This window comes from Pygoscelis adeliae, unplaced genomic scaffold, assembly GCF_000699105.1.
Source record: "Pygoscelis adeliae isolate BGI_AS28 unplaced genomic scaffold, ASM69910v1 Scaffold423, whole genome shotgun sequence".
NCBI classification, from domain to species: Eukaryota; Metazoa; Chordata; class Aves; order Sphenisciformes; family Spheniscidae; genus Pygoscelis; species Pygoscelis adeliae.
In genome coordinates this window covers 57,625-71,655 of record NW_008824415.1, presented here as the reverse complement: position 1 = coordinate 71,655, position 14,031 = coordinate 57,625, and the positions used below count along the sequence as shown (strand labels likewise).

The window sequence follows — 14,031 nt, the reverse complement described above, 5'->3', positions numbered from 1 at the left end:
CATATGGAGCTCTGCACGACACTCCTGGATGCAGCGCTCAAACTCATACCTCTGGCTTTGGAGAAACCTCACATTGCCTTCCCCCATCTGAGTGGAAGTACTACCACTTCCCACAAAGCAGAGGACAGAGATAATGCTTTAAAAGTGATCTGAAGACAAAAAGCCTCCAGAGAGCAAGTGTCATTATTATATTCTGTTATCCTAATGTAATTTCTTTGACCATTCCAAAGAGGGGCAGAAAGGAATAAGAGAAGCCACTGAGAAAAAAAACAGGCTACATGGGAAGCATGGTGAGTTTGCAAGATCACAGTCCAGTGACTTACCGCATTTTTCAGATCCAGATACTTTGTGTTCCTGGTCACTGGCATCCCAGACAGAAAAGCTAAAATGTCATTGTTTGCCTGTAAGTCACAAACATACATAAAAATTCTTCTCTGTGACACCAAGACAAAAATCTACACCTGAGAAACAGAAAGCACCATGTAACCTGGGACAAGATACTTCCAAGTATCCCAACCAGTCTCCTTGACTGGTTCCAATTCTGCTGTTCTTATTTCTACCTGACCTGATCACTGCTGTCTGAACCCCACCTCTGGGGGGAAAAAAAACCCTAAACAATTTTCTATGGGTTGACAATCCACAAATCTCAATGTCAGTAATGGCTTGGGAATTTAGGAATTTGACCCTAAAGTTCCTCCTGCAGGTTTACACAGATGCTGGAGTCTTCTCCACATCACTGTATAGGAGGAATGATCTTCCCATTCGCCTTCAAGTACCTACCACCTCCTTCAAGGCAGTTGCCCATTTTGGGTCAAGAACTAAATCTGTATGTATCACCTGCCTGGAAAAGACAACGGGTTTCACAAGCTTGACTCAGTGTCAGTCAGGCCCTTTGGGAGTCTCGGAAAAAGCTGCTAAAGAAGTTAGTATTTTTATTTTACAGCTCAGCGACTGGCAATAGCCCATCACACAACAGAAACAAGGTGGGCAGAGTCATGCACTTCTCGCACAATGAGTCACAAGAGCAGCAGGTAAGTCAGAGGCCAAGTGAGATGCCCACTGCCTCCGTGCACAGCGATGCGCCCCCTCCACCCACCTCATCCAGCACAGCATTGCGTTTTGCCCGCTGCCGTTGGCGCAGAAGAACCAGGCCTGCAATGATGTCAGATGGGACGATGTCAAGGTCTCGGAAAAACTCAGCAAAAAGGTAGGCGATTTCAGAGTAGGCGTCCTGCAAAATCCAGGGAGAGAAGAGTTTAGGAGGAGGAGTTTTGGGTGTGGGGAGCCTCAAAACAGGACACAGAATGAGAACCAATGCGGCAGCAATGGCCTCATTTCTGTAGCGCTCTCTCCAAAACATCCATGACATTCCTTCAGGGAACACCATATCTGATCTAATCATATTAATCTCATTTATTTTACATAGTCACACTCCGAGGCCTCAGCTGAGACTGAATTTATATTATGCTGTGTGCTTATGCGTGGGCAAGCAGACCACCTCAACATCAAAACAGACGAGGCAGACACTAAGGGAGAGAAAGGAAATGTTTTCATCTCTACATTGTAAATAAGACAGAGGAAGTAAGATGAGAACCAAGCAAATCCCAATCCAGTGTTATCTCAGTCATCCTTTCTCCTCAAAGCAATTTCATTTGAACAAAAGCTATTCAGGGAAAAAAAAGCGCTGATTTTGTCCTATTTAACAGCCTCTTCAATTCTGTAAACTCTGTCCTGGGATCATTTTGCCCATACTTAACCCAGATCTCACCATCCCAGCAACATCACAGAGAAAGTGACAGCTTTTGAATCCTGCCATTGAACAGTCTCTGTGGCTGCTCATTGTTCACCATCGCGCTCTTTGCTACCTGATTTCAGAGAGTTAAATCACAACAAGCATGTGTTACACATGGCAGCTCTTGGTACTGAAGGAGCTGACCAAGTTACCAGGCTTTTCCAGGTTTATCTTGGACTACACTCAAGCAAAAGGGCCTGAAAAGGAAAACCTGGAAAAAGATCCGGGTCATTAAATGCAGAGTTCCCAGAAGAGAAGGTGACCAAACCAAAAAAGGAAGACAGCACAGGAGGGACAGAAGTGGAATTGACCTGAGAGGGTCAAGCAAAAACTCTGAAGCAGCGACAAACAAAGATATTTTGAGGAGAAATGTTATTTTCCCTTTGGCTCTGTGCTACAAAAAAACCCAAAGACCTTACGTGAGAATGGTTTGGGAGGTTGGATATAGGCTGGACTGTGAGACAATGCTGATCTAGGCATTGCTCTGACCAGCAAGCTTAAAGACAAGGGTGACCCAGAGGTTGCATCAACAAAAAGTGGGACTGAGCAAGTGCTGTAGTACACAAGTGGTCAGTATTTTGACTCCTACCATCACTAAACCTTTCCTACCAAGGTCTGTCACAGCCTTATCCTGAACTTTTTCATAGCATCCTTTACTCAGCACCTAAAGCCACACGACTGCAGTCTTGTCTGTAGAAAGCCTGAGCCATGCACTTGAAGAAAGGCTGGTCTTCAGGACAGGATCTCTCCATCTCTTTGACAGGCAAGAAAGTAAATCCCATCTCTCCCTGCAGTCTTGCAGGAAATGACCTACATTCTTTTATCTCTGACAAACTCCCGGAGTGCAAGATTACTTTCTATCATTTTTCACTCGCCTACAAAAGCAAGTTAAATCACCATTAAGAATGGGGCTTCAGGTGCCAACTGTGCCGGTTTCCGTGCCAGCTGTGCCTCTGAAGAGCAAGTGGACTGGCATTAACCTCTCCAACATTACAACTGCAGTATCCTTGAAGTACTGACCCCATAAATCTTAGCACAGTTCTTATACGCACACAAGAAATACAAATAGCCTCGAAGTAAAATATGACAAGCGCCCATCAACCCAAAGTGACAGAAACACCCCTTAATACTCTGACCAAAGTAAAAGGCCGTAACGGAAGTTCAACATGTATGTTCTGTTCCAAAGGAAGAGTTTTTGCTGGAGCACCTGATAGTACATTGTAGGATTGACTGCAGCGTTCTGCTACAAACCCTGCAGGCTCTGGGGCTGGCAGGGCTGGGGAAGACTTGGCACTTCAGACTTCACTCCAGACCCATAAGAATAGATTCTTGCCCCAATGCCATGTCCACTCTGCAGAACTATTTTCCAGCCCAGAGGACAATGATCCTCTGCTAGAACATTTCTTCCATGAAGACTGGGAGAGACAGCAATGGATTAATTTCTGATCCATTACATACACATTCATTCCACACACTGTCATGCCAGGACACACAAAGTCAGAGCTTGTTTCTGCAAAGAAAAGAGCCTGGAAATTGCTCAGGCTGAATGCAAAATGGAAATTCAATAGCACAAGGAATTTGGAGATTCTGGTATCTGCTTTTATCCTGAACAAAAAAAAAGAGTAGAAACAGAGTCACTGCAGAATGAAAAGTTTGTTAAAAAAAGCTTGACATGAAGTGAAATATTTTGCATTCCTGAATAAAATAGAGTCGTTCAGAAACCAGGCCATTTGGATGCCTGTCAGGGCTCTCGAGCCAGGCTGTAGCACCCATGCTACGCCCTCAGGACAAGCGTCTCTGGATACCTGGGCAAGGCGACGTGGTTGTGCTGTCAGGGGGAAGGGAAGGTGCCTCTGCTGTGGTCACACAGGCAAGTGGAGGAGCAGAAAATAACCCCCAAGGAAATGCTGCTGTTTGAGCTGCCATGACACAAAGCTTGGTTTGTTTCGGTTTTCCAGGTGGATTTTCCTAAGCAGCTCTAGCTGATGATCTGTGAGAGCTGGCAGTCCTGGGCTATGGCTCCTCAGCGGGACAGCAGGTTGGGACTGGGACATTCCCTGGGAACACGATGGCATTTCATCCAGAACTGCAGGAGCGTGCCGCTGGGAGGATCAGCGTGCCAGTACACGTTGCTGGGTTTCTGCAAAAGGGCTATGACAATTCCTGCAGCCGTCCACACTTTGGAAACTGCACCCTGCGGATAACTACACAGCACTTACCAACAAACCCTTTTAATCTAATTCATACTGGTTGCCATCTGTGATGAACAAATGTTCAGGTAGCCTTCACCTGACTCTCCATTATTCTTACACAGCTCTTCATCTTACTACACCTTTCCCTTTTGAGGGTAAAAGCCCAGTCTCGCTTCTCTTCCTATACAAGTTCATATCCCCTCCAATATGCTCCTTTTTCTGCCGCATCTTTTAGGAGACCAAACACCAGGCTATATTTAGTGAGGACATCACTGATGTGGTCAGTCCCTTGGTGTTTTCCCTGTCATTTTCTATGCCCTTCTACCGAAGTAAATGTTTTTCTGATTTTTTGGCCACTGCTGTACACTTGAAGTGTCCTTGATAACTCCTAGCTTTCTTCCTGAGAGGCTGTAACTAATTCAGAGCCCAGTGTACGTAATTTAAATTGTTTCTTCAGATGTGCACGCCTCACCTCATCTTTCTTTATTACTTTCTTCTATCCTTGATAACAAATCCCTGGTTCCGGAATTGGTCTTTCAAGAGTTCTCAAAAACTCGTAATTCTGACCAACTTAAATATTACAAGTCATCAGCAAAATTTTCCACCTTAGTACTCAGCTCTCCAGCAGGTCCTCAGGAGTCCTGTAAGTATCACCCTAAGGCACAAACCTGCTCCCACTCCTTCCGATAAGAATGGACTGTAACTTTTGGGGAAGCAGTATCAAGCCCCTGACCCTTCCCTGCTGGATAGGTGACAGCAAGGGAAAATCCCAACTGTAGCACGTGAAAACTTAAAACCAGTGATCTTCATGTGAATCTATGGATTAAGTAGTAGTTTTTGACTGTTAGTAATCCAGAAGTATTCTTTTGCCGATTCTGACAGGTTTACATTTTCCCATTTTCCAAGAGACCTCTCTCCTCAAGTGTTTAAGACTGATGCAAACAATAGGAGAAACTGCCTAAGCAAACTGGCTAAGACAAAGGGAAACTGAAGCTAACCACAAAGTGCTGTCAAATGTTGAACCTAAACATAGTGAAAATATGCATTTCTTCCACTGGTATCTTCACTTAAAATTATTATCCCAGTTCACCGCAACAGTGAGGTAAACAACAACTTCAGGAGAAGAGTTTAACACTGACAACGCTGCTTTTCAGCGCTAACTTTACCTTCAGAGAGAGTCCTGTAATACTCAAGACCAGAAGGTTAAGACTAGTCATTTTGAAAAGACAACTGCCCTACTCATCAGTGTTACACCTGCAGCTAGAGGGAAACATCAGCTTCTGTTTCTGGATGGAATACCCAGGAACCCTACCACAGAAATGCAAATGCTCATTCAGGCTTCTTGGGCTGAAAGGAAGGAAAAGAAACTGTCATGCAGCAAAATTTCAAGCCTGGTCATTCTGAGGGTAGCTCAGCTTGCTGCTTCTTGGAAGGCATTTCCAGCCATTGCATGCACTACCGTCATGGCTCCCTGGACTCCTTGTGCCTCCAGATCTCAAAGAACGCTCACAGTGAAATAAGACACACATCATCCAAGCTTGACAGCAGGAACCCCACACTGCTACGCTCTGCTGAGTCCCATGTATGGACAGCCATACACGTAGCTTGCTCTCTGACAGGAGATGTTTGGCACCTACCGACTGAGAGTCTTTTGTCCGTGTGCAGCAAAGAAAAACTTTGAGTCTGCGTGTCCAGCTGCTGGCTTGCCCTTCTTCCAGGCGGTGTCTATAAACAAAGGGTAGAGTACGCACGTGAGGACAGGCAGGAGAACGTGACTGCAAGCAAACAGTAGGATCCAATACAAAGTCACACAGCCTACGCTATCACTGGTACAATGCATGCTAAACCATATTCTTATATTTATCCCAGTCTAGCAGAGACAAGGAAGCCACGTATAGATTAACAACTCTGCTCATTTTCTAGGATGGGAAGGTCATTTATAATCTAGCTGTTCCAGCCAGGACCAAGCCTCTGTATTTATACACATGGTGTCCTGCCTGAATGGGATGGCCACAATGAAGCTACTGTTGTTCTACGGCATCCGCTGGAAGCAGGACGTCCAAGAGCACCTGGCGCTCTGGATGGAAGGAGGGTCTACTGGTAACTTGGCAGCTGCATCACGCGCTAGGGTGTACTACCGCTCAGTAGGAAAATTCTACCTCGGGGCGAGGGGGTGGGAATGGTACAAAAGACCCTGAGCACTTAGTATGAGAGGAGCTGTGCAATTTTTTCCAATAAATAGCTTATTTGGAAAAATATATTTATTAAACATAATACAGTCTCAGAACTGAAACAATCTGCACTCTTTATTCAAGTATGGTGCATAACTAATCAAAAAAAGGAAAGCAAGCTAAAGGTTCTCTTTCAATTTAGAAAAGGTTAAAAAAGGCTGAATACAGAAGGTTTAGCTCAACCCACATTTGGTTTATATGGCATTTCAATTTCAGCTTCAAAATTAGCTAATTGGACAACCCTATTTAAAATGAACTATAGCTGAGTTCACTCCACTGTTGTGAGCTTGTCCTAGTTACTACATTTTGCAGGGTGACAGTCCCTTATTTTTGACTGGCATACCTACAAACAATCCTTGTATCAAGTCAGGCTTAGTGGCGTTGAAGTGGGTGACTGTGTGATTCTGTGCCAGAGCGCCATGCTACCTACATAAAGTCCAGAGCTCCTCTAATGCAGGGTCTTTTTTTTTTTAACATGAACACAGACTAACTCAACACAGGTCAGACAATCAAAAAAGACCACTTCTATTTTTCTTGGCAGGTGATCACATCAGGAAAAGCCCAAGCACAGAAAGTGGTTGCACCTGGAAGAAAAAGATGCTAGTAAAGGAGTATTCATCTGCAACAGAAGGAGCAGATCCCGCAGGGCAATTGTGCTGGTTTTGGCTGGGATAGAGTTAATTTTCTTCCCAGTAGCTAGTGCGGGGCTGTGTTTGGGATTTGTGCTGGAAACAGCTTGATAACCCAGGGATGTTTTCGTTACTGCTGAGCAGTGCTGACACACAGTCAAGGCCTTTTCTGCCTCTCACCCCACCCCACCAGTGAGCAGGCTGGGGGGTGCACAAGAAGTTGGGAGGGGACACAGCCGGGACAGCTGACCCCAACTGACCCAAAGGATATCCCACACCATATGGTGTCATGCTCAGCATATAAAGCTGGGGGAAGAAGGAAAGGGGAGGACATTTGGGATGATGGCGTTCGTCTTCCCAAGTCACCATTAGGCATGATGGAGCCCTGCTTCCCTGGAGATGGCTGAACACCTGCCTGCCCATGGGAAGCAGTGAATGAATTCCTTGTTTTGCTTTGCTTGTGCGCGTGGCTTTTGCTTTACCTGTTAAACTGTCTTTATCTCAGCCCACGAGTTTTCTCACTTTTACCCTTCCGATTCTCTCCCCCATCCCACCGGGGGGGGCAGTGAGCAAGCGGCTGGGTGGGGCTTAGTTGCTGGCTGGGGTTAAACCACAACAGCAATCCATCAACTCATGCCTGAACACTTTAAAACAACTATCCCTAACCTCCAAGGAAGACTCCAAAAGAGGAGTAGGAATACAAGTGTCCTAAGACAGAGCTGGCAGTACTCAGCTTACTCCACCAAATGCCAAAGAACTTGGGCAGCAATGCAAAGAACTTCACAACTTCACCGTGGGGGTTGAACAAGCAAGTGTGCTCTGAGCTATTTTCACTCCAACTTTTCCCAAATTCTTTCTTCCTAACACTGAACTTCCACATGCTTAGTATGAGCTCTAAAGCAAGTTTCTTAGAAAAGCCTCAGCACAATTAGCTGAGCCTTTTGTTTTGTTGTTTTATTTTCTTAGCTCTGCAAGAACATAAAAGCCCACACACATCACCATGCCACTGTTAAAGGAAAACCGCTGCGTAACAGAGTCCAATAGCTACCGCAGAGTACCACAAAAAGGAAGCCAAAGTTACATCTCCTTAATGTGACAAACAAATCAAGTTTTTTCATGAGTTAAGACAGAGGAAATATGGCTCAGGTTAAGAATAATAAAAAGGTCAAATTACTGCTGTACATGAGAAGGCACATATCACTGCAGACAGAGGGATTTCAGTAGGAATGGCTGGCCCTCAGCATCTTACAGGACCGCAACCCAGAAACAGGCAGAGAATTTCATAATATATTCTTTGGAAAGGATTGCTTTAAGCAAGTGGAGAATTTAAAAATATATTCTTTGAAAACAATTGCTTTAGTAGTGAACACATAGTAACACTTTATGTTTCCCTTTCACATTATAGCCCACAGCATTTTGCTTGTTAACATCTGTTAACACTCCCTTTTTAGAGTGGGAATCTGCAAACAGCAGGCACAAGCTCCCTGAAAATGTTACAGGCCTGGGGGGAAAAAACCTGGCCATGGCCCAAGGGACAGAGACCTTCACTCAGTTGTTTGGGATCTCAAAACGCCTCCCAGGGGAGATCATTTTGGGGTTTGTTTTGATTTAAGTCCTCCGGCAAAAAAAAACTTGGCAGTCTGTGGCACTCGGTTTCCCTTCGGAAAAATAACACGCTGAGCCAAACCGCTTTGATGTAGTGTGGGGTACTAGATCCACAGTACTGTCATAGCTTCTCATCCCGATCTCCTGGGAATGTCCTGATCACAATGCAGCAAGTCACACACATTAGGCTAACAGGGCACTAACTCCAAATATTCAAGCCTAGTGTTAGTAACATATTGGAAAGGTTACGAAGAATGTCTTGCACATTCTGCAATAAAAAAACAGGCTCCTTAAACAAAACTTGCTGCATCGTCCTTAGAAAAGTCTGTTTTCTCCTCAAAAAGACAACCTGAAGGATCCCATTTCAAGACATTGGAAGAGCATGTATTAAAGACACCCTTGAGTATACATTCCCAACGAGAAATGCAAAATTTGCAGAGTATTTTTTAAAAGCCTCATTTTTTAGCATTCAAAACCTAATGCCCTCAAGTCCTACAAAGCCACATTCCTTGCTGACAGTTATGTATGTCAAGACTGCATAAGAAAACAAAGCCTGTTTGTGTTGTCCTGCTACTGGAAAAAAAACTTCTGAAAAATGCCTTGCTTGGCGAAAAAAAGCTTTCATATCCCCATCTGAGTAGCTCAAAGATGCAATCAATTCTTAATTAAAAGATCTGACTGCCAACACAGAAGAAATTGCTTCTTGGCCAAGACCAAATACAAGAAACCTCAGGCCAAAAGGTCGTATTTTGAAGATAAATATAAAGGAAGAAAGGGGCTTTGGAAGAAGATGCTGTGTCAACCTAAGCACAAATCTAAGCACTGCCTCACTGTTACCAGGCAAAACACTGCTACAGGATGGACAGACAAGCCATTGTGGGTAGCACTTCCAAAATTCTTCCAAAATCACCCTCACCAGCAAAGGGAAGCAACGCCCGAAGCCAAATGCTCCCTGAAGCAAGGCAAGGAGAATGTCAAGGATCAAAAAAAGCAGGGCACCCTTCCAGAAATGCCGCTTTACCGCAGGTTGTATGTCCTCAGGTTGCGCTGTCTCCGCTTTGTGGCACGCAGTTTGACAAAGGTCCGGCCTGTCGGGTCGAAGACGCACAGGACAGTGATGCAGACGCTCAGGATGACAACCCAGTTGCACACCACCATTCCTGCAAAGAAAGAAGAGAAGTCAGGTGCTCTGCCCGTAAGTCTTGGCAGCATCGCTTCCCGCTTTTCGCCACACACAGACCCACTTCTCCATTGCTGCAGGGCAGACAGAGAAAGCTACCCCAAATACTCTTGCAGCCAGCTGCAGCAAACATAAATCCACTGGAAAGGCTTCCAAACCACAGCTAGGTTTTCCAGCTGTTTTAGGAGATTGCCCATGCAGAAAGCCATTAAATACTCACTGAGTATCTAGGGGGACTGCAACATTAGCATCACCCCAGCAGGAGACTGGCCAAGATCGAAAAGGATTTCCAGGAGAACAGTAAAGCCTTTTTGAACTGAAGAAGGGGAACCAGGTCTTACAGACTCCCCAGCCAGACCCTTCCATGGGAACGTGAATTCTTGCCTCAGTGCAGACAGCACAAACAAATGAATAGAACAACTGTTCTGAGCAGTAACGTCTCGGGAAAACAAGCACCACATTTACAGCTACAATCCACTTCCAACAGTCAATCCCCACATGCACAAATGAATTAGCTCTCCAAGGCAAGAGGATGTCTGCGCATACACAGGAATGCACACAAACCACATTCCGAATACATACCCAAAGTGACACTCTTTGCTGTGATATCATTGCAGGAAGCGTAGTACTGCGTTAGCCAAACGATGCCCACAATAGCATACACAAACTCAATCACCAAGATAGCTGAAACAAAAGGAACACAATGCATAGTAGCAGCATCTCCCTAAGGATCAACGACTGCCTCTCCCCATCTTCTGGAGAGGAAACCCAAAGACAGGTTCTTTAGCAGGACAGTTGCACAGAATAAGTGACTGCAGCACTGGCACCCAATGCTTTGGAAGGTGATAGTCAAGAAAATGAACCAAAAATGTAATGTGTCCTTAACACTAACTACTCCTAAATGACACAAGGACCACATGTGCACAGAGCTGTCAGTGCCCTTGGCTGTATCAGAGGTGTGAATCAGATAGCCCTACGTTCCACCCACGACAGTGGAAAGACTCCCTTAGGTGACAAGAATCACCATGTAACAGTACCTAGGTCTTAACCACCTCAGACAGCTGGCCTGACTCAAAGACATGAAATAAGTAGTAGCACGTATCCAGGATTAATCCTGCTTACTACACTTAGCAAATGTTCCCAGCACCTCTGCCCTTTGCAGTCCTTCCAGTAATAGTTCCCAGGACACAGTCCTTAAGGAGTCATTTACTGGCTCCTCAGTTTTGCATGTTACCGTGGTAATGAACAAGAAACTGGGGGTTGACAGTGGCTCCCTGAAACAAAAAAGTTGGGAAACACTGCTCTGAAATGCCCATCCTCACACTTTCTCTACACATTACAACCCCAAAGTACAGGTGGGCAATCGGGTATGGAGAGGGTAAATAGCTTGCTTAGTAATGTCTAGCAAGCCTCTGGTGGAGCCAAGACTAAACCCACGTTCCAGCCTAGTCGACTAACCATCCACCCTCCCTATCTACACACTGGCACAGTATCTTTCCATAAGTGGCTTACTACAGACTCTCACCATCCTGGAAAGACCAGTTCAGAGAGCCCCATGACAAATAGTTTTCAACAGCAGTGGGCAAGGAACCAGGGCTGGACCTGGTTCCTGATCAGCACAATCTATGTTCTTAAACTGAGCTAGGCTTTGCCTACCTCGGCTTGTCTCCCCTCTGAGTCTACCTGCTGCAGGACAGGAGCAGCAGTAGCACGGATGAGACTTTCCTGGGTTCACGTTGGAACACTTTCCCTAGATTCATATGCACTAAACAGCACATGCTTAAAACGGGACAGTCACACGGACCTTGCCCACACGACGGTCACGCTCCTATTTCTATCATCAGAACTGATGAAGCCACTAAGAGTAAAAAGCCCCATGAAACAAGCATATGCAAGACCCAAGATATAGTATAAATACAGATCCTGAACACATGTATAGTTTAAGGCAGACAAGGAAGAAAAGGGGATGATTCTCGGGTAGGAAAAATGGCCATTTAGATTCTCTCTACCTCCCTTGCCCCATTTAGTCTGGTTCTAACAGTGTTACTTAAACTGTCAGGCTCTATGTGCTTCCCTAGGGAGGCTGCAGTGTGTCTGGGAAACTGGAAAGATATGTTTGCTATTCATGTTAATGATTTGCACTTAGCACTCAAAGGCGGAAATGTCTCCCAGACAGAGCTTTCAAGCAAGGTTACCCGTATTTTAGCAAATTCTGCATGAAAACAATCCAGCAAAAACAGAGATGCAAAAACATGAGGTGCTTTGTTTGGAACGAGCTTGACTCTGCATCTCCAAAAGATTTCTCTCCTAAAATCTTCACTCAGGACAGAAGAATGTGATCAGTTTTCTGTACCTGGAAGACAACGGAACAGAGGAGGGAAGACAAGCTAAAAAGGAAGCCCTCAATGAGAGACCAAGGAACAATCTCTTTTCTGATACAGTTCTTGGTGGGGGAGTGAGACAGGAAATGTTTTTAAGAAGACAAGACAAATATGCACTCTGAGAGGATGCAACCAGTGAGCAGGTGGTAAACCTATTTAACTCACAGTAGCTGGAGGTGGAGTATCAAAGCACAGGTTGCTGGATAGAGAGATGCATCACATGTGAGTCAAGAGGTCAAGTATAGGTCTCAAGGTAGGTGGGTGTAGACTTAAGCGTCCCTATGACAGGCAAGGACATGCACGTGCCTCAGGGTGAGAACCACCATGACTTACACAGACATATGCCTACATCATAGGAAAACGTGTGGAAGAGAGGTGGGGGAGAGGTGTAGATGCATCTCACTGTGGCAGATCTGTGTTGCAAGACAGAAGGGGAGCATATTTTGTTAGAGGAAAAGGATGTACCTGCATCGCAATGAGGATGACAAGTTAAAGGTTTGCTAGAAAGATATTTGGGGCATTGCATGAGAGTCTTACAGCAATGACAGGGTGCAGTATGTGTGATGTATTCAGATGCATATCACATACAAGTGGCCATCTGGATGTCTTTCAGAAGCTGTGTGTTTGTCAGGGTGTGGGGAGAGAAGTCTTCTGCGATAGCAGATGGCAGTGTGGAGGCTGAGTCATTGGGAGGCCTCAGGCCGCTGCCTCTTACCCAGTCTGACATAGAGCACATACTGCATCGAGTCCCGGGGCTCTGTGTACAGGATACTGCCTCGCATGCTGAGCCAGATGATTGCCACCTCTGCGATCATACAACTGAGCAGGATGCCCAGGTAGCCTCTGCCGTGGTCCACCAGGTTAAGCGAGCAGGTCTCGTTGGGGTTGTACACCAGCCCAAAGAGCACCACAGAGAGGATCACAAACCTGCCAGTCACAAACCAGCTTGTTACCAGCAGTAAGCCAAAGAAAGCTGCATGTAATATCCCACACCTGCTCTCCTCACAAAACTACTGAGGATCCTCAGTGTCCCATAGCTATTTACAATTAATATTAATTTGTTCTGGAAATCTCCTCCCCATAAGCCATCCAGAGGCCCTGCTACCCCGGTCAGAAGAATTTGATGATCCATGTCAAGTCACATTATCCCATGGGATCTGCCACTCCAATTGTTTTTCCTGAGCCCCTGTACAGAAACACAGCCCCAAACTCCAGTGGACAACCTTGAGTAGCACTGGAGGATGCAGGTAGCTCTGGTCAAGCTCCCTCTTTGGAACTAGAGCTTAGAATAGAACTTATCCAAAGAACCAGAAGCTGGAAATATGTTGGTGTCTGTCAGAAATGCCCCAAACAAGCCTTCCAGCCGCATGTAAAAGCGCAGGAAGAATTACAGCTGCAAGAAACAGGAATAGCAAGAAGAATTCATGGGAGAATTCAAACCATCATTCTGCCTTTCTCACTTACCAGGTGGTATGCAGGAGGAAGAGGAAGACGGCTGGCAAAACCAGGTCATCGCTGCCTACAGACCAGCGACGGCGGAACACGACAATCCCTGGCATGGCTAACGGGGCTGAGGAAGGTTTTTTTTTTTCCTGGAAAAGAACAGAACCAAAGATGGTGCCGACCCTCTTCAACCCCCTCAAGGAGAGCCCCACACTAGCAGAGGGACTGCACCTGAGAGCTAACCTATTTCACACCAAAGATGGCAGAGCTTCTTCCTTCCAGCACCAGGGGGCATGGCATGCTCGAGAAGGAGAGCACAAGAGAGGAATGTACAGTTTAAAGAGTAGGAAGTATTATGTGAAGCAGGTGTGTAACTCACTGAACATAATCACCACTCACCCAGCTCCACTTCACAAGATTACCTGGAATCCTGTTAGGGCTGCATGTTGGCAAGCAGCCACCGTGGGGTGCTCTGGACAGGTTATACTGGCCTCAACTCTAGAGAGGGCCCTATTACCATGTTCTTCCACAGGCTCACCTGCTGCCTGCCTCTTTTCTTGTTGTCCAACAGTTCCCTC

At 45.7% G+C, this 14,031-nt stretch overlaps 1 protein-coding gene across 1 annotated transcript in view; it reads right to left on the bottom strand.

The window, feature by feature from the left end:
- DAGLA (diacylglycerol lipase, alpha) overlaps positions 1–13,569 on the bottom strand; it is a 32,441-nt gene extending 18,872 nt beyond the window's left edge. Inside the window, exons 1-7 of the mRNA XM_009320869.1 lie at positions 13,475–13,569; positions 12,726–12,937; positions 10,212–10,313; positions 9,471–9,609; positions 5,622–5,709; positions 1,097–1,231; positions 324–401 (exon numbers count right to left, since the gene is read on the bottom strand). Coding sequence (XP_009319144.1) covers positions 324–401; positions 1,097–1,231; positions 5,622–5,709; positions 9,471–9,609; positions 10,212–10,313; positions 12,726–12,937; positions 13,475–13,569 — 849 coding nt within the window. The remainder of the gene's footprint in view (positions 1–323; positions 402–1,096; positions 1,232–5,621; positions 5,710–9,470; positions 9,610–10,211; positions 10,314–12,725; positions 12,938–13,474) is intronic.
- Between the last annotated feature and the right edge of the window lie 462 nt (positions 13,570–14,031).